The sequence below is a fragment of the Lepidochelys kempii genome, chromosome 18 (genome assembly GCF_965140285.1).
Source record: "Lepidochelys kempii isolate rLepKem1 chromosome 18, rLepKem1.hap1, whole genome shotgun sequence".
NCBI lineage: Eukaryota > Metazoa > Chordata > Testudines > Cheloniidae > Lepidochelys > Lepidochelys kempii.
The window spans coordinates 8,771,023-8,796,222 of record NC_136397.1 but is presented as its reverse complement, the minus strand read 5'-3'; the positions used below and the strand labels follow the sequence as shown (position 1 = coordinate 8,796,222).

The 25,200-nt window shown below is 51.7% G+C and overlaps 1 protein-coding gene across 3 annotated transcripts in view; it reads right to left on the bottom strand.

Moving 5' to 3' along the window:
• IGSF21 (immunoglobin superfamily member 21) overlaps positions 1-25,200 on the bottom strand; it is a 265,009-nt gene that overhangs the window by 105,808 nt on the left and 134,001 nt on the right. Inside the window, exon 3 of one of the 3 annotated variants that reach the window (XM_073316766.2) lies at positions 21,277-21,409. The exons of the other annotated variants lie outside the window; for them this stretch is intronic. Within the exon in view, the coding sequence (XP_073172867.1) occupies positions 21,277-21,345 (69 nt within the window). The 5' untranslated portion in view covers positions 21,346-21,409. The remainder of the gene's footprint in view (positions 1-21,276; positions 21,410-25,200) is intronic. 3 annotated transcript variants of the gene reach the window in all.

Below are 25,200 nucleotides of genomic sequence, written 5' to 3'. Positions count from 1 at the left end.
AACAAAAACATACGTTTCCCCAGCACACAGCTCTGCATGGGGCCATGGGCTTTTCCCATCTTGTCTTGTCTTCATGGTGAAGAAAGACCTGGAGCCTCCTCCTTCACAATGTATGGGAGTGACCTCTGTTGGTCAGTGAAAGTTACACAGAAAATAGCCAACCATGCGGCTCATGGGGCTAGTTCCCATAGCTCGCAAGCCCCACGCCATCCACCCCATGCTGCCTCTGCATCCCTGTCAGTGCTAGCTGATAGTAAAGCCCAGCAGCCAGCAAACCCTCAATCTCCTGCCAACCCAGATCACCTTCCAAAATCTGCGGGAGAGAGGGGGAGGGCAGAGCTACTTCCCCTAATGATCAGACACTGGCCCAAACTACCAAGTTTAGAGGGGTTCCAATCCAGAGTTGTTGGCCAACCTGTTACAGGGATAGAGACCAGAGTCTGAGGGTGTTTAGCTCCGGGAGTTTGGTACCAGACCCGTCTCCAAAATTGTTTATCACATGTTTTATAAATCACAATAGAAGAGTGCCCATCCAATGCTCCATGTGCCCTCAGACAGACAGACCCATCAGTTACCCCAAGATCCAGTGGAATCACCAAGCAAGAACAGAAACGTAACACAAACTAATCTACCTCCTCACACAATCCCCCAAACCGTAGACCACCATCACTGAGCCCTACCCAACGCCCAGCTCCTCCCAGACAAGGAAGGACGGTCCAGTGATTAGAGTAGTAGCCTCATATTTAGGACACCTGAGTCCAATTGCCAGCACAGCCACAGATTCCCTGGTGACTGTGGGCAAGTCTCTCTGGGCCTCAGTACCCCACCATAGTATGGGGATAACATCACTTCTCTATCACCTAGGGGTGTTGGCACGCTGACTCTATTTACCGATTGTGTGGGGCTCAGATGCTCTTGTCATGGGGGCTAGGTAAGGACCTTAGCTAGAAGACAGAAAAGGTGCAAACCTTGAAGGTGTCTCCCCGTCTCCCTTCATCTTTTCTGCCCGCTTTTAAATTTTTATTTCCTTTTCCCACAAACGATTAAAAAAAACACCCCACTCTCATCTGCTAGGCTGTTATCTCTGCAAAGCTCCCTGCTATCCCATCACAAGAGCAGGGGCCTTTTCTCTGGCTTCATTTTCTCTGACTCCTATCTCCAGCCAGCTGATCTGATTTTCTCATTAAAGGAATCTTATTGTAAAAGGCTGCTGGGGATTAAGTTGCCCTGTCGTGTGCCCCCCCCCCGACTCCATTCTCTGTAAAGCTCCCAGATTTATAATGCAACCCCCCCCCCCACAACACACACACACTTACTTTTTGTGGTTAAGGCTGTTCAAAAACAAATTATTATGAAGTTTTAAAAAAAGTAAATGGAAGAGAGCTAGAACAAAAAATAATCCAGAGGAGAGGATAAAATAAAAGAAAGAAACTTTGATCCACTATTTACACAGTTGGCTTTTGAGGTCTGGCAGTGGGGCTACAATTCCCGCAGACTGCCGGAGGGTCCAGGAGCTCGCCTGCACCGTGCTGGTGCCATAAGAAACAGGCAGGGGCTTTCAAAGCCTTCCCAAGCAGCAGGGCTGCGTGGGCGCACACGCCTTAGATCCACTTAAATGACTTAGCCTGCCGTGTGGCTGCTTGTCTCAGCATCTTCCTGATAAAAATCAAACCCTGAACACTCTGCGAGGGACCTGGCTGCATGTGGACTGCAAGTGGGGGAGGTTTAGGTTGGATATTAGGAAAAACTTTTTCACTAGGAGGGCGGTGAAACACTGGAATGCGTTACCTAGGGAGGTGGTGGAATCTCCTTCCTTAGAGGTTTTTAAGGTCAGGCTTGACAAAGCCCTGGCTGGGATGATGTAGTTGGGGATTGGTCCTGCTTCGAGCAGGGGGTGGGACGAGATGACCTCCTGAGGTCCCTTCCAACCCGGATATTCTAGGATTCTATGATTCTATGGACGAGGACAGTGCCTCTTGCGGAGTAGCCCTGGGTCAAAACCCTGAGTGGGGGGCACCGCAAAGGAGCTCCCTGATTTGCTCTTCCCCTTGTACCCGCTGTGCACTTGCTGTCGGCCCACCTACATCACTGCGCTGTGGCTCCGCCAGCTGCCACGAGAACATAAGGACGGCGATACGGGGTCAGACCCAGGGTCCGTCTAGCCCAGTGTCCGGTCTCCCGACAGTGGCCAGTGCCAGGTGCCCCAGAGGGAATGGACAGAACAGGGCATCAGCAAGGGATCCATCCCCCGTCATCCACTCCTAACTTCTGGCAAACAGAGGCACGGGACACCCTCCCTGTCCATTCTGGCTAATAGCCATTGATGGACCTGTCCTCCATGAACTTATCTAGTGCTTTTTTAACCCTGTTATATAGTTTTGGTCTTCACAACATCCTCTGGCAAGGAGTTCCACAGGTTGACTGTGCGTTATATGAAAAAAATACTTCCTTTTGTTTGTTTTAAACCTGCTGCCTATTTAATTTCATATGGTGACCCCTAGTTCTTGTGTTAGGCGAGGGAAGGGGCAAGGATGAAACATAGGGGAGAGAAAGTCCATGTGTCCCATGGCTCAGCAAGCAATGGGGAGCCTAGCTCTCCATAAGCAAGGAGAGATTTATGGTGCATGAATCCAATGCTGCTGCAAATAAAAGGTGGATCTGTATCCTTTAAACACAAAGGGGGTCTGTTGCGTATGTGGCTTCTTTCTGTACATCTCAGCAAGCCAGAAAGATGCACTTAACTAAAGGACCTACCAGTGAAATGTCCGCTGCACGACTTTAAAATTCCACTAAAGCTCTAACTAGCTCTTCCATTTCTTCGTAGAGCTTGTATTTCTCACTTGGCCCCTTTGAAAATTAGAGAAGGACCCAAACTAGGACCCTCAGATCCAAACACTTTGAGAATATCAGGAATCCAGATTCAAGTCCGATCCATTTGGAATCCATATCCCCGATATGAATTTCACAAGAGGTGTTCATCTCTAAAAAGGGCCAAAATCACCATGCAGCTCCTGGATGCTGAGCTGTTCAAGGCCTAGACCTGGATCCAAATTGTGCACGTCGGGCTCATCTCTATTTAAAACAAAGAAGTAAACGTGCTAAGGGAATAAAGCGCTCCTGGCACCTTGAAGCTATTTCAGAGTCATTCAGTGGCTTATATGGGAACTGCTTGCACAAATGGAGCTCATAAAAGCCAGGAGCAGCACTTTGCAAATACATGGGAGAAGGAGTCAGCCATGTACATCACAAAGAATGACATTATAAACACAAAGCTACTGCCACAGAGCGGTTCTGGGAGTCTGGTCATGCTGCCTCAAGGAATTTTGCAGCAAGGGCTTTGCCTGGATGGCAAATATGTTTCGCTCTGAATTACGCAAAGGCTGCCTAGTAAACAGTGGCAGGTCTGGGGTCTGTAATTCAGCTCAGGTGGTGGGCAGCATTTGCCTCGCAGTGAGGTTTGTGACGTCCTGGAGTTGATTGACAGTGGCTCAGGTTGATCGAGAATCCAGCGTGGGAGCTGGGCAGCCTATTTTGGCCGGAACTTTTTTTCCCCACCAAAAATGCAGATTTAGTTCAACCAAAATATTTTGCAGATCTGTGTTAAATTGTTTGTCAGACCTCCCCCCAAAAAACAATTCAAGTCGAAACACCTCTTTTCAGTATTTACTTCAATTCCACTGAAAACAGGAGGAAAAAAGCAGGAAAATGAAATGCAACGTTTTGTTTGGGGTCACATGAAACATTTCTTTTGACATGAAATCTTCCCTCCACCCCTAACTTTTTGGTTCACTGAAAATTTCAAAGAAATTTTGTTTTGGGTCAACCCAAACCTAATATTTGGTGTTGACTTTTCAGAACAAAGCCATCAGTTATTCACACAACTCTGCCCAACACAACCCAGGCTCCCACACCTTTCCTCTGACTGGTCTCCTCGCCCACAGCTCGTATGGTAGAATAAAAACCATCAGGGTCAAAAGTGATGGTGCCCACTTCCAGACAAGGAGTTTATGGACATGAGAGTGAAGGGATGGCTACACCAAGACAGCAACAAAATAAAACCACAGGGAGAAGCTTGTTGGGAATTTGAGGAAGGGGCTAGGAGGTCATCAGGGAGCTCTGGATGGTCAATAAATGTACTGATAATGGTGATGATCAATGCACAGATGAAGAGCATCAGTAATATTCCATTTTCAAATCAGCCCAAGCACATGCCTGAGTGCTTCGAAAGAAGGCAGCCCATCTATCTCCCATAATGCAGCTGGCCCAATTGCTATAGAGGAGGGGAAACTTCCTTCCTGACCCCGACAGGCAATCAACTGTGCCCTGAAGCCTGAGATTTGATTACCCTTATCTTGTAGGGTTGGGTACTAAATGCTCATAAAACGTTTCAAGTGCATCCTGTTTTTTGGTTTTAACTCCAGCTGCAGCTTACTGAGTCAACACCCTGCGGCTATGAACTCCATCTATCAATGACACAGCCCCTCTTCATTTTACTTCTGTGCACCGTGTTTGGGCTCGGGGCGGGGAAGAGGATTAGAAGAGGAGAGAGCAAAGCAGGAAGGCACTTGCACGTTGGGCTTTCTGCTTGCATCCGCCTTTCTCCTCCCGCCAGGTATGGCTCCTTTATCTTGCTCTTAAAACGCAGCCTGCACTACCATTCCTATCTCAAATTTCACTCCATTTTTTTTTTTATTACACAGAGGAGGAGAAAAGCTGTCAGTAAAACTGTCTCTTCAAATTTATTTGCCTAGGCTGAGGGTTTTTATTACAAAGACAATACATACTCACATATACACAAGATAAAGAACTGCAAAAAGGATGATCCAAGCCATAAAACTCCGGTTCTTTGGGGTAGAAGGGGAAGTTTTCAAGGATATGTCCAATTCACCCTCACCTTTATTTACATTTTTTTTTTTTGGACCAAGCCAGTGAACCTGCTCTGGGCCAGCGATAACGAGGAAGTTTTACAGTTGCTAACAGAGCCAGGAACCTAGTAGTGGCTCTTTCGTTGAGTATCACCGTGGGTTTTCAAGTCATTGGGATTATTTCAGAGATAAGCCAGTGTCTGCACATGCGAGTATCTGCAGGCCTTATTTCAGGCATAAATCCACCCCCAGCCCGCCCCTTTTAACCTGCCCCTTTTGGGATGTGCGTGTCTCAGAGCTCTCTAGTGGCATCATGGAGGCCTATTAAAATTAACGGGAAACTTTCCACTTGATTCCCGTGAACTCTGGATCTTCCATGCGCCGATTTAGCCAGCGACTTAAGCACCAGCACACGGATAGTCCCATTGATTTCCACAGCTGAGTCCCAGGGGGACGCGGCGTTGACGTCAGCGGAATGACCCATGTGCTTGGAATTAGCCACGTGCTTACGCACTGGAACAAACCGGCCGGTTCCATTGGTGGAGACCCTTCCCGCCACCCAGGCTCAGCTGGGGGCAACCGATCTAGGCAGGCAGTGGAGGGCACAGGGTTATCCAACCCATCCAGCCGCCAGTCGAGGGCTCCATCATGCCAAGGCAATGGTGGCTGGGTAGCTAGCCGGCTCTGTATTGTAACCACTGAAGCCCTTGTGTCTGGGTATTTACCCCCTTTATTTCTGTTGAGCCCAATACTGGGAACCCCGACAGTGTTTGCCTCTGTGCTACCCAGAGCGCCCTCCCCGATATCTTGAGGAAAGGGTTCTCACCCAGCACGCACAGGAATGCCCTGCAATGCCTGGGGTCAATTACAGGGCCACCTTGAATCAGGGCCCAAGCCAGTGTGGGGGAGAACTGGGCTGAAAATACTCTCCCCATAACTCCCTGTAGCCCCAGAAGTGCAGCTCCAGCTCTGGACTCTCCCAAAGTGTGGGGCAGTTCAGATGGGGGGAGCCAGGGGGCAGTTTCCGGGCCAGCTCTGGCTCCAAGTTACAACATATGCAATGCTGGTCATGAGAAGAGCTGCAGGTTACAAACACCCGAGGGGGGAGATGGGTTGATTTACACCTAGACACTGTTATATGGGTTGTGACTTGGGTGACCCGGGTTCAATTCCTGCCTCTGCTACAGACTCCCTGGGGGACCATTGGCTTGTCTCTTTGGGGAAGCCCAGAGGAGGGGACTCAGGGCAATTAAACCCGCTGCCGTGAGTCTCAGAGCCCAGGTCAGCCAACTCAGGCTCGGGCAGCAGGGCTAGAAAGAGCAGCGTAGATGTTCCTGCTCGTGCTGGAGCCAGGCTCTGAAACGCTGCAACCAGGAACGTCCACATGGCTACATTTAGCCTGCTGGCGCAAGTCCCACAAGCCCGAGTCAGCCGACCCAGGCGTGGGCTCGCTGCCTCAGGTTTTCTCTTGAATGTGCCTCAGGACAGGTTTCTTGCAGGTGGGCTTGGATCTCTGGCATGTGCCCTCGCCAGGACCAGGGCTCAGACCACTGCCCTGCTGTGTGCTCCAGCAGGAGCACCTGAGGTGGGCAGGGAGGCAGCAGGTACAATGCTGCAAGGACATCCCTGCTGGCCACTCCAGGTACACCCAACAGACCGTGCAGGGCTTCAGAGGTTAATCACTTTCTCACAACCTCAGTGCCCAAGCGCCCATGGGAGCCTCCTGCCACTCAGCCTGCAGTCACCACTCTGAGCCTGTGGTTAATGGACTGGACAGGGACTCAGCAGATCTCGATACAATTTCCAGCTCTGCCACAGACTCGCTGGGTGACCCTGGGTCAGTCACTTAGGCCCAGATCCGCAAAGCTACTGAGGCAGAGAACTTCTATTGATCTCACTGGAATTTAGGAGCCTAAATCGCTTTTGTGGATCTGGGCCTGAGTCTCTCTGGGCATCAGTCCCCGCATCTGTACAATGGGGATAATTATCCTCCCACCTCTTGTCTCCTTGGGAAGCTCTTTGGGGAAGTGGCTGTCCTACCCTGTGTTTGTACAGCACCTTGCACAATGTTTGGTGCCTAACCCCAGCTAAGGCCTCTAGGTGCTATTGAGCAATATATAATCCGAATGAAGCACGACACTCCTTGACAACACCCGCAGCCCTCTCCGGAGCTCTGAGTACCTTTCCCACAGCCAGCAATGAACTCTCCTCTTGTTTATTCTCCCCTAATAAAGTTATATTTGCCAAGACAGGAGCTGGCAGTATTCCGATAATAGCGTTAGCTGCCCATTGTTGTGCAATTAACGGGTGGAACTTTGGATTTTCCATCATGTCACTGCATGCCGGGGGGATGAAGGGGCGGGGAGGATCGGGAGGCTAGCGCTGATTCCTGGGCACCTTCCCTCGCGCCTTGACGCTTGCTTTCCCTAGTCTTGAAACGTCAGAGCAGCTGTTGGTTCAGTGTTCAGTCTGGTAGCCTCGCCCTGCCAAGCCCCACCTCGCTGAGCATGCTCACGGCTTGGAGAGGCCTGGTTGTAGTAGACGTGACTCCGGCTTGTTAAATGAGGACGTAGTGCAGTTAATGCCTTCGCTTGCCCCTTCAGGCAGGCAAACTTCGGGCACATGTGTGCTATTGATGGCCCCAGGGCCGCTGCAAGTCCCACTGGGTGCTGACAATCTAAATAGATACGACAGATGAAGGGCGGGACAGGAAATGACTCGCCCAACGTCACCCGCAGCCAGGAATAGAAGCCAGGTCTCTCGACTCCTCCATCAGCGTCCCACTCACTAGGCTGGGCTGCTTCGTCCTCTTGGGGTTCTGGGGAATTCCAAATTCAGCAAAACTCACAGAGGGCAGGAGGGGGGGACCTGCACTCCGCAACGAGGCCTGCTGGAACCCCAGCTTCTGAAACCGCAGGACTCGATGCAGCACCAATCGTGAACCCAGTTGGTATCATCCACAGCTGGCTTTATTGTCTCTGCTAGCCCTGGGCCACGTGGTATGGGAGCAGCCCAAGGGTTTTCCTCCTCCTGGATACATGAGTGAGGATAGAGGGATGTGGTCGGGGAGCTTAGTCTCCTGTCACCGTCTCCCCTAGTTACACCGGAAAGAGAAGGAGGAAATGCCAGTTGCCGAAACGGCATTGGAACCATGAGCCCCTGGTGCCCACACGGAATGAGATCCTGGGCGGAGGTGTTTTGGGGCATTGCTGGCCGCTGGGACAAACGCAGCTGGCAGCATCTCCCGTCCACCGGGATCTGTAGCCCTGCTTGCAGAGCTAAATCTGATTCTGCAGCTCATCTCCCTTTGGAGAACTCTCCAAGTAGAATGGTTTCGGGGAGGATACGACAACAAAAGCAAACCCCAGTCTAAGAGCCAGAGCTGGCCCTTGACCTCCTGTCTGATTCGCACGATGGGCCAATCAGTCTATTCTGCATCCCCCGGCCACCATTTCCAGGCTGCAATGCTGCAGCAGGAGGCCTCGTGCTCTGGCGAGTCCCCAGCGTCTGAACCCCAACACAGGAGCTCCACGGTGTACGGCGGTAGCCTGCAGCAAATTAGCATCATCGGCATGCTCAAAACACGGTCTTCGCCCTGAAGCAAATGTGCTGCAACAAGTCAATATAATCTATATACGCCTAATCCGCCTACAGTAAAGTGCTGATCAGTGGGACTTGCATCCTGCGACGGCACGGCCTCCCTGCAGAATATCGCCACATGCACCACTGTGCCTCTGCGGATGCATGTAATTTGCATCCTCCGATGGCACGGCCTCCCTGCACAATATCGCCGCATACGCCCTGTGCTGTAGGAAACCCCACATCCTTGCCGCTCGCCGGCAGCAGGCTGCCGCATTGGAACTTTCCTCCCCGCCCACCGCCACGGTACCACACCCACAATCCCAACGTGACGCTACTTAAGCGTCTCTTTTTTTGTTGTTGTTGCATCCACCTATTGTCCCTCTGTTGCTCGTTTCCATGCCGGCTGGGCTTTGCCCAAATCGTCTCATTGATTCTTTCCAGGCTCCCTCCCATCACTGCGTTTGAAGTTGGAGGACGGAAGCGCGGTAAATGCACTTAGGTCTGTCAATGCAACAAGCAAACTGGACGGTGATTTTCACTTGGCCTGTGCAAACAAACAGAACAAAACACCACGAGCCTCCCGTTCTCCCAGCAGCTGCCTTGCAAAGCTACTCTCCTCTCTTTCTCTTTGTGTTCCACAAAACCAATTACAGGTTGGAAATAGCTGCAATAAACTTGATATCCCACTTACAGCCCAATCCCGCGGCTGCTACAAAGCGGAATAGTGGCAGGGAGTGAAAACAGCTTGCGTGTTTTGCTCAAGCTGTTTAAATTACATTCCTGTATTACACACCATTCCAACGCGCTCGCTATCCCACTAACAGAGGCCAGGCATGCATGCACTCCAGAGCTCGGTGCTGGAGGTATTCCTTTTCAGGGAGGATTTCACTGAGCTGATTAGAGTCGCTTCTGAATTCCACATTAAAACAGAGTGGCACTGCCATGAGCTCGAGGGGTAACAGGTTGGGGGAGGAGGGGTTTGCACCTCTTCACTCGCATTAATAAAGGACTTTGCAAATGCTTTCATCAAAAACAGGCTCAAACAGTAACATTTGTGGTCCCAGATCTCAGTGAAAGGATGGCTTGTCATGTGAATAGGCAGTTGTACTGTGGTAGAACCTAAGGCTGTTCCCCCATTACGCTGGGCCCTGCATGGGCAAAATGGTCCCTGCCTGGAAGCGCTTACAAACTATTCCTATTATACACATGGGGAAACCGAGGCATAGAGAGACAAACAGACTTGCCCAGTGGCACTCAGCAGGCCAATCACAGAGCTGGGAATAGGGCCCAGTCTCCTGAGTCCCTGTCCAGCACCCTGTTCTCTAAGCCATGCAGCCTTGCAGGTCCCAAGGGGAGCCTGGCCAAAGCTGAAAGGCAGGCTGGGGAGCTGGGCTATGAGTTTGGAGAGCTCAGTTGCGAAACAGCACAGCCGGACAGCCCGGGACGACAAACATCCACTGGCAGATTTACCCCTCCTGTTTGCCAGCACATTCCCTGGGCTCCGTCGATCCTATTTATCCCCAGAGTAGAAATAGCCACGGCAGGGGCAGCGTAAATTACTCCAAGCCGCCCAGCCAACGTACCTCGATCCTGGAGCAGTCACCTCTCATGGCCAGGTGGGGAGTTCAGCTCCCATGGCCTAGCTAATCCTCCACCCTTGGGCTGAGATTCCAACAAGGTGCAAGGATGCTGATTAAAAAGGGGCAGAGCTGGCAGGGGTGAGGTGTCGGATAACAGGGTGCTGCCAGCCTGCACTGGGGGGCATTGGGCAGATGCATGGGACTGGAACAGCAAGTGATGTTGCAGGTCTAGATCAAGGCACAGAAGCACTGCCCGACAGGGATTGAACTACACTGCGGGGGTGCACAGGGGAAAGGGGGTAGGACTGGCAGAGCTGGGGAGGTGCACGTGGGGCGGCCGGAGTTTTGGCTGGAGGTGGATATGCAATGCTGTGCTCTGGCCACCCCATGGCCAGCATCAATTAACATCACTTCTGCACTCCCTGGCGCAACTCCCCAAAGTCACCGAGAACAAGGAGCTTAAAAAAAGAAGAAAGAAAAGTGGGATGAACCCCACTTCGGAATGGCCTGTTCCTCGGGGGAGAAAAGCCAGCTAATAAGTTCCTATGAAAAGGTGCATACAAAACAGTCTATCTCCAGAGATTAACCCGATTTGTACCCCTTTATTTGAGCCCTGGGGTTGGCTTCTGAGTGAAGCGACATATATTTAAAGTCTGCAGGCTCAGGAGCTCCTGCTTCCCGCACTGCCAGCCCAGGTGCCTCTCGCTCGTTCTGAAAGAGGAGATAATTCGGGGCTGTGGGGCCGGGCACTGGAGGCCGGGATGGGGCTGTTTCATTACGGTGGAGGACTGATTAGCCTGGGCCAAAATCACAGACTATCTCCCCCAGCGTACACATCTGCCAACACAAACACAACCCCGACACACACACGCATCCCCCCCCCCCCACAGCCACAATCTGCATGCACAAAGACCCATGCACGTCTCTCAGTAATTCCACAACACCCATGTATTCTCCACAGCGCACACGTTCCCCACCACGCCCCCATACATCAGTAAACAACCCGGTCTCCCACACACGGCCACACACAAATGACCCCCCTCACACTCATCCCCAACAATCCCAAAACACACACACACACACACGCTTCTAAACACCAGCACTCACCTCGACATACACATGCCAAGCTCACGCACAAAAAGCCACAACTAACCCCACCACAGGCCTCAGCAATTCCCAATCGCACAAGCACCTCCCACAGGACACATTCTCCAACACAAAAAAGATACACGCAGCCTCCACAAACATCCCTAAATAATCCCAGCACACACCACAATGCACATGCCCCACCCACAACCTCCTGCCTTAACAACCACAACACACAGAGACGTGTCTCAAAAATACACACCTCCACCAAAGTATATATACACGTGCCCCTAATAACACCACCACATTCACAAACCGAACACACACACACACACACACCCCATTATTCCTCCCACAATATCCCTCAACAACCCAAGCACAAACACACAAGGCCCACATCCCTCAAGTCACCAAAAGACACCCCCCGGCCCGCCAAACACACATCCCTCCTTAATGCACACCCTCAGCTGAGCAAAACACACACACAAGGAGCTGACACACAACTGAAATAATACCAATAAAAAGAAAGAGAGTGAGAGAGAGAAAGAAAGAAGCATTTAAGGAATCAGAACTGAGCTAAGGACTGCCCGAGGCTGAAGCCTGCACCATGCATTATTTATAAATCACAGTGAAAATTGTATTTCTGTCAAAAAAACAATTATTTCCACAGTGCCGAGAAGCTGTTAACCTCCTGCCCCTTTGTGTTGCCAGAGGCAAGATCCCCTCCTGACTCCCCTCCGGTTACTCTCGCTTCTCCATTGACCTGGCATTTTGCTTTCGCTCTGCCCCACTCACGCCAGCAACGCTGGGAGCCAATCGGGGAGATCTGCTCTTGGCAGAGACAGCTGGTGCCCTGTCTCATCTGGGTCCCCTGCGAGGGGTGGATCGGGATCTCAAGGATCCCAGCAGAGAGGGTTTAGGAAAGCAGGATGCTGACAGGCTAGCAAACCGCGCCCCAAGCCCCGCAGAGATGGGGTACGTCACAGAGTGTTACGAGGAAGCCACTCTTTTGAAATCCCCATAGTGTGCAGCTCTCCTGACAGCTCATTCTGTAGTGGGCTTGGCTGAAGGACCCAACTAGTCCAAAGCCACCCTGGCTGGAGGCTTTGAATCCTCTGCTCAACGTAGCATTGGCTGGTTGGAGACAAACAGGGAGAGATACCAACGAGCCACTGAATTCTCAGCTGCAGGGAGCATGTGATGCATTACAGAGCATGCAGTGACTGCCTGGAGCACTAAGCAGCATGATAGTGTGCACGAGTGCATGAAGCATGAGGTGTATGGTGATCACTGTGCACATGGTAGCAGTACGGAGCATCCCATGGTTACATGGAATACCTGGACAGAGCACGAGGTGGCTGGGCAGAGCAAAGAGCGGTATACAAACAACAGACCCCTCAAGGGTCATCAACAGGGTTCATCATTTTCAGCCCTAAAAATGTGGCCCCCTATCACTTGTGCTATAGGAGTAACTCCACTCGCTGGTAGCGGTAGTAGGCTCTTACCCTTGATGTTGACCAGTCACTGCAGCAGGACGCTTACTTAGTGTGTTATATACGCATCACACAGTAGCTCTGCAGGCTACATGGTCAGCGTGCCCGGTGACAGGTGCGAATGGCAAGCAGTAGCCATACAGAATACTCAGGAGTCATTTGTAAGGTTGTCTTTTTTATTTATTTTTGATGGAAAAGTGACAATTGCCAAAGAGCAAAATGGCAAATTGCATGGGGGGGCACATTACATTTCACAGGCACGGGGGCGGGGGGGGGGGTTCAGAGTCGCCGCCCCTGGGTTTGGCCCTTAGTGGCGCAGCACGGTGATGGGACGATTGCCCAACCCGTGCGCTCTGAGCTGACACACTAAGACTAGTGACTGCAGGCTAGATGGTGCTTTCAATGCACAGCCTTGAGCAAGGGATGGTGCATATACTGCTCAACCCAGGGAGTAACTCCAGGAAGCTTTCTGGAAAGGATAGAGCTTCCTCCTCTCCGTGCACCTGGCCAGCTACTCTGGCCGGTGTGTAGAGGGGAGCAGAGATTCCACCCACTCTCTGCCCCTGTCTGCTCCATCCCTGCCCACTTGCCTGCAGCCAGGAGCATCTGCTGCATTTCATGCCACGAGGCCTGGGTAGGTCTTACTCAGCTCATCAGGGACGTGTGTTTGGGGGGTGAGGTGGAGCTTACTCCCTGGCTTAGCCAAGTGAGGCAAAGCCAAAATCTAGCCCTGTGGTATTTTTCAGACTGGGGGAGGCATCCCATCTTAGGCTGCCCGCGCTGCATAGCCAGCTAAGGTGGCTGCCTGGCTTTCGCACACCCAGATTAAGCCGCGTTTTCCCTGGGAGGCTGGGAATGGCTCTGATCCACAGCTAGTCCCAGGGTAGGGTTAAAAACTCACACTGCTTTGAGGAACTTTGATCAAAGGGACCGTTCTGCTCCATGGAGTTCCGCTGCTCCAGGTCACAACCTGGTGGCGGCGTTTCTTGTCGCTCCGTGCTTTGACCCGTCCCCCGTGACTTCCGCGTAAGTGGCAAAATCCACCATCCTGTCACACACCGGATGAGCTGCGGTTGGCTCTGACCAGTCCCTTTTCCAGCTTTTGCATGAATGCAGCGGCCTGCTGGGCTGGGGTGAGCACGGAGGATGCAGCTACAGCCTCGTGAACTTTTCCTTGGTGGCAAAAGGAGAGGCAGTCACCCAAGGGTTCGGCATGGCCAAAAAGAAAGAGATGCTATATATGCCAGGGCAGAGGATCTGTCTTGTGGCTGTGAGAACTCCTTGTACAAGCAGTTTTGATTTGGGCTAGTCACAGCCTCTTCCTTCTCGGTCCTGTGCGCCCTTTTCTCTTATGCCCAGGCTTCCCAGAGCGGTCAGGTCTTGTGGCGGTTGCATAGTTTCACCAAGCGGATTGTGAACAGCGAGGACGGAGCCACGGATCTCAGTGCATGAGCCGTTACTGCCAGAGCTTAAAAAAGCCGCTCCGGTCGCTCAGACAGCAGCAGGCACAGCCTGGAGGAGCCCCCAGGGCAGGCCAGCTGGCTTCAGCCGAGACCCCTGCGCCCACCTGACTCCTGAGTGCTCACCTGCAATGCTGCACGTTTGACGGCTTCGCAGCAAACTCTCCCTGTCGTGGTTCCCATGGCAACATGACAGCCTGAGCCGAGCCGAGCCGAGCCGTCTGTTGGGCAGCGCTCTGCTCTCGGTGCCCACGGCAGGGCCGTGCCTGGCCGAAGTACCTGGCTGAAGCCAGTGGCGATGCACGGGCATAAATGAGGGCAGATGCCAGCCTGAGAGCCATGCAGAGCCTGCATCCCTAGCCGGCTCCGGCTCCATAGCAAGGGGAATGGGAAAAGCGTTCTGTGTTCCATCACCCATTCACCTGTACCTCCTGGGGTGCACGTGAATAAAACCCCAGCTCTCCCGACGGGACCTCCCCCAGGCCTTACGTAGTGCCCAGGTGCACAACCTTCCACGGCAGGGCTCAGCTAGAGAGAGGCTAAGATTGGAACCATCCAGACCTCCTTTAGTCCCATCAACTTTGGCGGGGAGGGGTCCAGTTGGGACAAACCATCCTTGGTTTGGGGTGGCGGGGTTGCAAATTGCAAAACCCAACCAATGAGATTTTACAGAAAGCAAGTGCACCTCTTATCTACCCCTTAAAGATCAGGGGCTTGATGCGGGGCCGGGGGCACGGAGGGGCAGCTGCCTTCTTATAAAGCACCAAGCACTGGCCACTGCTGGACCAAAGATACTGCAATGGATCTGCTAGAAGAAATTCCATGGGCCAGATCCCAGCTGGTATAAATCAGTGAAGTGAGCAGAGCTCTGATCTATGCCCATTTACATCGACTGAGGATCTGGCCCCATATTCCTAGTGTTATGTCGGGGAGCAGAGGAGGATCAGACACGCAGCAGCAAACCCGTCTCAGGTGTAACTCGGTCATGTTACGCCGAGCACGAACCTGACTCCGAATACAACACTCTGCATTCTGCGCCGAAGAGCCTTTGATAAGATGAGGCGGATCTCTCTGCCGCGACATTTATCTCCCTGAGCGCGGACAGCTCTTGAGTGACGTAGCCGTGGCTGAGTTATCCCATCTCCACTTGTGTGGAGATAAGCGTCGCAACAGAGATCAGCTGTCATGTCTCCGGTATTGTCGGGCTCCTTGCTACTATGCAGGGCTGAAGTTGTCTCTGATGACAGCTACAGTTCCACACGCCTGGTTCCAGTGATTCTGAGCTATAAATGGCCCGAAAGGCACGGGTAGGCAGAGACATTGCTACAGTAGGGCCCTGTGCCTGGACACAGGATAACGGGGGAGTCAAGCCCACCTGTGCCCAGGGGTCCCAGGAAACAGCCAGCCAGCCAGCCAGCTAAGGAAACTCCGCCAGCAGTGAGCAGCCCAGGATGTCCCTGCAGTGGCTGAACTGTCCTTTGCCACTGTCTTCATCTGCTGTGATGAGAAGAGGCTGCCAACGAACGCTGCCTGGGGGATCAGTAGGCACCATCAATGAGCTGCACCCATATACCCACTAGATGTGATCCGCTCGTGCCTGCCAGTGGCTGGGAAGAGATCTGCACCACTGCCCGTGCTCGCTGCGGTCATTCAGCCCCGCTGGTCCGACCTGTGCCCTAGCGTGCCTACCCACTGCAACCCACAGGATCCAACCTGTGCCCCAGGGTGCCCCAGGGTGCCAGCTGCTGTTCTCCACAGGCCCTGCCAATGAACACACCTGTGCTCGGGCCCCCGCCTACCCACTGCCAGGCTGCGCTGTAGCTGAGCAACCCTGCGTAAGATCAGTTTCCCATCCTGCTTCCTAGCACCGGCTTAAAGAGCACATCCAAGGGACTCCAAAGAACAGCTCATCCTACAACCCCCCATTAAACTGTCAAACGCTTTACCCCGCCTGCCCTTCCTCTCCCACCAGCGAGGATTACTGAGACACTGAGAGCTGCGTGCCACCCCCAGCACCCTCCTTCTCCGCTCTGATCCACGTCCTCCCACTCCCTGATATCCACCGCGATGCCCCCCCTTCGCTCTAGGCATCCCGCTGCAGGGAGTAGGCTGGGAGATCCTGCACACACGCTGACCTGTCCGGCAACAACGGCGAAGGCCAACAGCCTGCCCCAGAGGTGGGATCGAACAGTGAAGGTAGGTTGTTTTGAATGGCCCGGATTCCTCAGCTGGTGTAAATCAGTGTGGCTGAATGGAGCTACGCTGACTTACACCAGTGGAGGATCTCGCCCAATGACAACAGTACCTTGCATTTAGGCAGGATCAATGGGGAGGTCAGACTGCAAAGCCACATGGAGGCTGGGGCCCCGGCCATGCGCCTCTGTCTGGGACTCCAGAGATGGGGTATCCAAGAACAGCCCCGAATGGCAAACCTCTTGGACAAAGGGAGAACAAACCCCATCAGTACCAACCACTGGGCCCATACCTAGCATTACTATCAAATCCCTTCTGCTAGCATTACGCCCGTCTCGTCTGCACTGAGCTTCGAATGGTCGCTCCCAGCCAAGCCCCAGTCTGGGCCAGGTACCAGGAAAGCCCATCCAGTCACACCATCTCAGTCAATGATAAGTGAGTGGCCTGTGTGGGAAGAGCACCCCGGCCCAAACGGTCTGGCTGTCGCTCCCAGAACTCACCTGTCCATGCTGAATGAGAGCAGATGACGAGGCGTGGTTTTGTGGAGGCCTTCGGGGAGGATTCCTTGGAGAAGAGGCTATGGGTGGCATGTGAACTTCTGGCTGAGGGAGGCGAGCCCCCAGCCCCACCCCTTCCACCCAAGGCCCCGCCCCTTCCGTGCCCCCCCACCAGAGCCCAGAGTCCCTCACTGTGGCTGCCAGCCCCAGGCTAGCACCCCAGCTCCGGAGCACCAGGAGGGCAGGCCACACGGCCCCAGTGCCCCCAGCCCTGGAACACCGGGAGGGCAGGCTGCGTGGCCCCAGCCCCCCAGCCCCAGAGCGCCAGAAGGGCGGGCCACACCTCCCCAGCCTGAGGTGGGACCACAGCCCTGGGGAGCCACAGAGCAGGAAGCAGGAGGGGACCTGGGGGTGGACCATGGGCAGGGCCACGCCTGGCTATTTGCAAAGGCACAGCCTCCCCTAGCCTATGATACCCACCACCCATGGAAGAGGATCTGTCTCTCTGTCTGCCTGTCCATCCACCCATCCTTATACGGCTCTCCTCACCATAGTATCTGAGAACCCTCCGACCCTCTTAGGCAATGGAGAAGGGCCTCAACAAACATTGCAGAGGACAAATTTTCCGCTAAGTGACACTGGTGTAAATCCAAAGCAAGGCCGGGGGGTTGGGGCGGGGAGGGGGAGGCAGGAATAGCTCAGTGGTTTGAGCATTGGCCTGCTAAACCCAGGGCTGTGAGTTCAATCCTTGAGGGGGCCATTTAGGGATCTGGGGCAAAAAGTGGGGATTGGTCCTGCTTTGAGCAGGGGGTTGGACTAGATGACCTCCTGAAGTCCCTTCCAAACCTGATATTCTATGATCTATGACCGTTGGCTTTGGTGGAGTTGCTCTGCATTTACTCCATGCCACCAAGCAGAATCTGGCCCCTGATCTAAACTCCCTTCCAGCCCGGTTTGTTCAGCTGAAACCTGCTCTTTAGGCACTGCCCCTTTAAACGTGCTGCTCTCACTAAGACCAATGTGAAATGACCCCCCTACGACTCAGGGCTGGGCTGCTTCAGGTAACATCTGCACTGATGTGGGCCAGCTGCCAAAGTAGGTGCATTCGGAGGCCTAGCTACCTTGACAGCGACTCTTTAGCATAAAGCAGATTGGGTGTAACGAGGCCGTGAGCAGAAACACATTCGCCGACTGCTGCAGCTGATGCTACAGAAAAAAAACCCAAACCCTTTCACCTCCCACCGGCAGCAGCAGACGTGGCTTGCAAAGAAATGGAGCGTTTGATTTGTTTGTCCAAGACCAGACTGTTTGATCCCGCAGCTAAAATCGTTACCACCGCTCTTGCCCCTCCCACCTCTTCTCCTGCTTCCCCACCTTCCCCACTGTTAATTAAATGGAGACATCAATAAATATAAGTGAGCGACAACAGATTACTCAGTCTCTCCTCCATCGTTGCAGCTCATCATTGGGCTGCCGTACAGATTGGGTCCTTCTCCTGGCATTCATGCTTTGCTTGCCTGCTAAGTGACGCCTGAAAATTACTTGCATGGTCAAAGAGATATTACAGCAGTCAAAGGTGAGAGCTTTGCTGGAAGAATGGTGTGTAATTTTCAGAACCGCCGCCAGTGCATCAAATCATCCACCCATATCAGTTTCCCGGGAAAAAAAGACTGATAACCTTATTGCACGAGTCACTTCTTTTCGTTTTTTTAATCCTTGATAGATACAGCAATGAACGTGGCTGACGCAACGATAAGTTTGGGTGGAAGGGGAAGATAAGAGCTGGTTCATTGACCCCGTGTAGTTACTGCTTCCATGTGGGGGTCCTAGGTTTCATCTCTTCACCAGCTCTTATCTGCTCCCAGGATGCCAGGCCCTGGCATCATTCCAAGAGCAGGAATGGGGGGCACCTTTATGAGGTGCCAATCTAGGAGACCCATTGGTGGGTTCGGATCGGAGTTTCTAGCCAACCTTCGGTGAGTGGAGAGAGGGGAGAAGAAGAAAAGTGAGGGTTGAAGAGGTCTCTGATAGAGGAATTTCTGACTCAGAAAAGAAGGGTATGGGTAGCATATGCTACGTCCACTAAAGGGATCATTTGTAAAGGCTACTGCATCCATGAGCAGCTAGCAACCGTGTCTGGTCCCCTGGATAGGATCAGCAAATGGCCATTTATGCCCATCAGAGATGGGCGCAAAGCAAAGCCTTAGCTTCCTCCCGGACTCTGGGCCAGTTTGGTCCAGAATACGAATTTTTCAGCTTGGCCCCCTCTCTGATCCTGGTGAAAGCCTGATCCCCTGCTGGTGAACGCTGGCAGGTGGAGGTAGAGAGGAAGAAGCCAGACCCAGCATTCTTTCTTTCCCAGCTTGTGCAGCTGCAGCTTCATCCAGCTGAGTTAAGTCTCTCACCCTCGCTTGTTAGTTTTGCAACCTGCCTCTCGGCTCTTGATTGGCTTTTACTCCAGTCCAAAGAGGGAGGCGTGATACACTCCTAAGCTCCACCCCATAGATAAGCTCCACCCATGTGAGTCACCAGAATGAGACGCCACTCACAGATTGGGCAGCTGCTCCAATCAGGATCTTGCATTTTCTCTGAGCACCACTGGGCTTGGCTGTCCCTCGGCAGGGTCTGGCTATGCCTATAGGCTTTGCTGGCTCCTTCCTGGACTTCCAAATGCCACTCACTACTGGCACCAAAAGGAAACATTGCTCACAGTAGACATGCAGATCCATGATGCTTCCTCTCCATTCTCACAAGAGGAATTAAATAGTTAACACTGGTACCATTTGAATGATCATCGCTGGGCACTGAAGCTAACCAACCCTTCCGTGAGATGAACAGCTGAGTTCATACCTCTCCGAGCGACTGTCCCAGGCTCCCTGCAGACTCAATCCTGCATCTGTTACATGCTCCATTCACATTTTTGAGGTTCTGACTGCAACCAGAGCAGCTACAAACTTAATTTGTTTTTAAATGGAAGCTGAGATTCTGGCGAACAAAGCAGCAGCTTGAAATAGCCTAGCTGGTACAGCCTTATGGCACGGACGAGCTGCTTCTGAGCCATACTCCAGACCCAACAGATGTCAGAGCTGAGTGACTTTGTAGCCTGTCTGATCTGGTGCTTCTGAAAGGCAGAGCTGTGAAAATAACCACACTTTTGATTCACTTGCAAAATATAAAGGGAAGGGTAAACCCCTTTGAAATCCCTCCTGGCCCGGGGAAAGCTCCTCTCACCTGTAAAGGGTTAAGAAGTTAAGGTAACCTCGCTGGCACCTGACCAAAATGACCAATGAGGAGACAAGATACTTTCAAAAGCTGGGAGGAGGGAAAAAAACAGAGACAGGGTCTCTGTCGGTCTATATGCTGTTTCTGCCAGGGATAGACCAGGAATGGAGTCTTAGAACTTTTAGTAAGTAATCTAGCTAGGTACGTGTTAGATTATGATTTCTTTAAATGGCTGAGAAAAGAATTGTGCTGAATAGAATAACTATTTCTGTCCGTGTATCATTTTTGTAACATAAGGTTTTGCCTAGAGGGATTCTCTATGTTTTGAATCTAATTACCCTGTAAGGTATCTACCATCCTGATTTTACAGAGGTGATTTCTTTCCTTCTATTTACTTCTATTTCTATTAAAAGTCTTCTTGTAAGAAAACTGAATGCTTTTTCATTGTTCTCAGATCCAAGGGTTTGGGTCTGTGGTCACCTATGCAAATTGGTGAGGCTTTTTATCCAACATTTCCCAAAAAAGGGGGGTGCAAGTGTTGGGAGGATTGTTCATTGTTCTTAAGATCCAAGGGTCTGGGTCTGTGGTCACCTAGACAAATTGGTGAGGCTTTTTACCAAACCTTGTCCAGGAAGTGGGGTGCAAGGTTTTGGGAAGTATTTTGGGGGGAAAGACGTTTCCAAACAGCTCTTCCCCAGTAACCAGTATTTGTTTGGTGGTGGTAGCGGCCAATCCAAGGACAAAGGGTGGAATATTTTGTACCTTGGGGAAGTTTTGACCTAAGCTGGTAAAGATAAGCTTAGGAGGTTTTTCATGCAGGTCCCCACATCTGTACTCTAGCGTTCAGAGTGGGGAAGGAACCTTGACAGAACCTTTTTTAAAAAAATTGTTAAAAATATATTTATATTTTTTAATTAAAAATTGGTTTGGGTTGACACAATGATTTTTTTTTAATTTTGGGCGGGGAGGGGCAACCAAAACATTTTTTAGAATTTAGTTTTAAGGCAGACTGAATGTTTTGTTTCAATTTCAATTTTCAAATAGAAAAAATCAAACGCTTTACTTCCAAAAAGTCAAAATGGATCAATTTGATTTTTTTAAAAAGTTCTTTTGGGAGTTGTTGGGGTTTTTTTGGGTTTTTTTTTTTTTGGACTGAAACATTTCAACGAAATTGATACATATTTGCAAATTTCCGTCGACCTGAATCTGCATTTTTAGATGAACCAAAGTTTCGGATGAAACATTTTGCTGAGCACTCCTGAAGTTACATGTTCCCCTTGACCTCCCGATTCTCTCACTTTTCTGGGAGGACATTTCCACTTCTCCTTGGTCCTCGTAGACCCAGGAGTGAATTTCCAGTTGCACATCTTGGCAGGGGGTGAGATGAGGAGTGTGGGTGGGGGGATTCGGGTCGTTCTTCTGTAGATCTCCCTGTTAATAAAATAACTGGATGTAGTAAAAGTCACACCCAAAGGAGCCACCTGATACATCTTCATATATCCCTGATTAATATCACCAAGCTCTTATGATTCAAAGAGCCAAATGCTCCCCAATGTCCAATGAAGTCAGTGGCGTGGCTCTGGTATAACTCGGCAGAAAAGTCTTTGCTACAAGGTTTATATAACTCTCACCAGACCAGGACCAGCTCCAGCTGTCCCAGCAGGAACCTAGGAAGATACAGTACAACTAGGGGAACAGCCTCCTCTTGAAACCTAGGTGGGCCCCCCAAAGGAGAGTGGGTGAGAGAGAGCGGGGACCTCAGGGTGAACATTCGGCCCTGGTGGAAGTGGGTGCAGGTCAGATGAGTCAATGGAGCAGTGCAGTGGGACGGATGAGTTGGACCCCAGATCCGGCCAGGGCGAGACAGCTGGGACAGCAAATGTCACAACTAAAGTTGTATTTACTACTCCAACCTCAGAAACTCCAGGCCACCAGCCAGTCCCCACCGGTGGCTCGAGCATCCTGGAGAAGGGTTTGCTGGAACAGCAAGTGGCCTGACGGACAACACGGCAGGGCTGGGAATGGAGCTGAGATGTTCGTGGGCATCCTGAGCGGTCTCTGTGATACTCAGGACTGGAAAAGCAATTTGCAGCACAGCCTGCCCCAGCTGAGCCAATGGCAGAGCTCCTGCTGAGTGCCCTGATCAGCACTCTGCCAGCATTGCAGAGGGGCCGACAGAGCTGGGGAGTGCGCCCTGCTCTGTCTAAAGACTGCCAGCAGGCCCGGCCTCCTCTCCCCACCATGCAGGGCAAGCAGGGGGAGCTACAGGGGGGCAGGGCTGCAACACAGCATGGAGCTTGGTTAAACATCAGGCAGTTGAGGGGCTGGTCTTCCTCCCACTGAAGACAGGGATCATGTTCCCATTGACTGAAATGGGAGCCGGACTGGATGCCCAGTTGGGCATGGGATGAAGATACCGGGGCCTATATTTGATGCTAGGATTAGGGGAATAGTGGAGCCCCTCCTTGAACAAGAACAGCCGGGCTTTAGGAAAGGACAAGGAACCACAGACACCAGTGTTGATCATTTGATGAGGGTTAGAGAAACGGCCGGAGCACGACCAGGACAGCTTCGAGCTAGGACAGCATCCGATCGGGTGGACAGAAGGATGCTTGCCCCAGTGATGAAGAAATATGGAGGATCTGAGGATTTAATAACCCCAGTGTATGCACTATATAGAACATGTAAAACAGTGATCCAACCACACTTTGGAACGACAAGCCTCCTTGCAGTGAAAGTTGGATTGCATCGAGGGCTGGCCCTCAGTCCATTGCTGTTTATCATGTTGATGAACTGCGTCCCTATGGGAAAAGAAGAGAGGCTGCTACATGCAGATGACACAGCAATCAGGGCATCCTCAAAGGAAGGCCTAGACACAACAGCAAAGCAGTGGTATGACCAGCTGTCAAGGTTCCTTCCCCACTCTGAACTCTAGGGTACATGAAAACCTCCTAAGCTTACCTCCTGCATGAAAACCTCCTAAGCTTACTTTTACCAGCTTAGGTTAAAACTTCCCCAAGGTACAAACTATTTTATCCTTTGCCCTTGGACTTCCATTGCCACCATCAAACGTTTATCTGGGTTTATTTTTTATTAGGAAAGCGTTGTTTGGAAATGTCTTTCCCCCCAAAATCCTCCCAACCCTTGCACCCCACTTCCTGGGGAAGGTTTGGTAAAAATCCTCACCAATTTGCATAGGTGACCACAGACCCAAACCCTTGGATCTTAAGAACAATGAAAAAACATTCAGTTTCTGAAAAGGAGAATTTTAATAGAAGTAAAAAGAATCACCTCTGTAAAATCAGGATGGTAAATACCTTACAGAGTAATTAGATTCAAAACATAGAGAATCCCTCTAGGCAAAACCTTAAGTTACAAAAAGACACAAAGACAGGAATATCCATTCCTTTCAGCACAGCTTAATTTCTCAGCCATTTAAAGAAATCATAATCTAACGCATATCCAGCTAGATTACTTACTAAATGCTAAGACTCCATTCCTGTTCTGTCCCCGGCAAAAGCACCACACAGACAGACACAGACCCTTTGTTTTTCTCCCTCCTCCCAGCTTTTGAAAGTATCTTGTCTCCTCATTGGTCATTTTGGTCAGGTGCCAACGAGGTTATCCTAGCTTCTTAACCCTTTACAGGTGAAAGGATTTTTCCTCTGGCCAGGAGGGATTTTAAAGGGATTTACCCTTCCCTTGATATTTATGACACCAGCCAAGCAGGCGCAGGATGAAAATGAAAATGACGACGACAGATCATGTGGGTAAGTCGAGGTGCCACAGGGAAAATGGCCATAGAGATCAATGGAGTGAGATTATAGCAGCCTGACCAGTTCAAGTACTTTGGCAGCTGGGCACAGAAGAAGGCGAGCTTGAACTTGAGATGCAGTCCAGGCTGGGAAGTGCTGGAATAACATCTCGGGGTAGGTGTTTGACAAGCGTAGGCCACCGAGACTGAAAGCCCACCCACACAGAGCAATGGTGTGCCCCGCAGTGCCAGATGGTGCAATAAAGAGATGTCAGGTCCCATGCCTACTGGTCCTCAAGATGAGTTATACGAAGAGAGAGATTTTGAAATGGAAGCATTAGGATAGAAGTCAAAGTCCATGACCTTCCTGGTTCGGACACCTACAGAGGATGAATGAAGGGGACCTGGAGAAGGACATGGCAGGACAGGGAAGTAGGGAAGAGACCCCTAGGAAAGCCAAGGAAGCGGTGGATGGATTGAATCAAAGAAGATGGTGAACAAGCAGACCTTAGTGCCGCCGAGGGCGACCAGACGTCCTGATAAAATCGGGACTGTCCCGATTTTTAGTTTATCGACCTGGGCGCACGATGCTGCCCTCACTCCGAGCTCAACCCCACATGGTCAGACATTGTCCTGGCACCTCAAAGCTGCTTGCGGACCGGGTGGCGGGGTTGCTGAGCCCACCATGGCATACAGGGACCGCGACAGCGGGAAGGCAGCCTGTGACTCCCCCTGTAGCCAAGAGCCCCCTGGTGCCAGCACCTCCCCCGCTTTGCTCCTCAATCCCAAGGGCACTCTTTTCTGGGATTGGGGGAAAGGGATCCCAGCAGTGCCCCAAGAAGGCTGGGAATGGCTCCGTGTCCCCCTTGGCGTGACCTTCCCCGCCATCCCTTCTCGCCTTGAGACATTTTGGAAGGAGCCAGGCAGGATTTGAAGGTCTTATTCTCTTAATGGGCTGTGGCAGACAACCCCCCTGCAGGAACTCAGTTTGTCACAGTCTATCAGGCTGCCGGAAGGAGTGCAGATGGCACGTGCGATGCATCAACCCTCTCTTGTCCTGTCCAATGGCTTCTTTTCACTCACTGGAGTAGGGCTGCCTTGCCCCGACACAGACCAGTTTGACAAGCCCGATGTCAGAGGCAGCTAAAGAGCAGCACCGGTGTCAATGTTGCAGTTTAATTAATCCATGAGCTCTCTGCTTCAGTCCCCACTGCTCTATAGGGCATGCGGAGAGAAGAGGACTCTTCCAGATGTTGGGGGACTGGGGGGGGGCAGTACTGCCAAGGACCCTGGGCTTTTCATATGCAGAAGGAAAGCTGTCCCATAGTGTGCTGGGAGTTTGGCGTAGTTGTACTGAAACAGAGGGGACTGCACTGTGGTAAAAACAGAACACGCTTCCCGTTTTATAATATTGTGATGGGTCATTTAAAACTACGTGCAGTGTTTTACTAAGTGTATGGAAAATTGC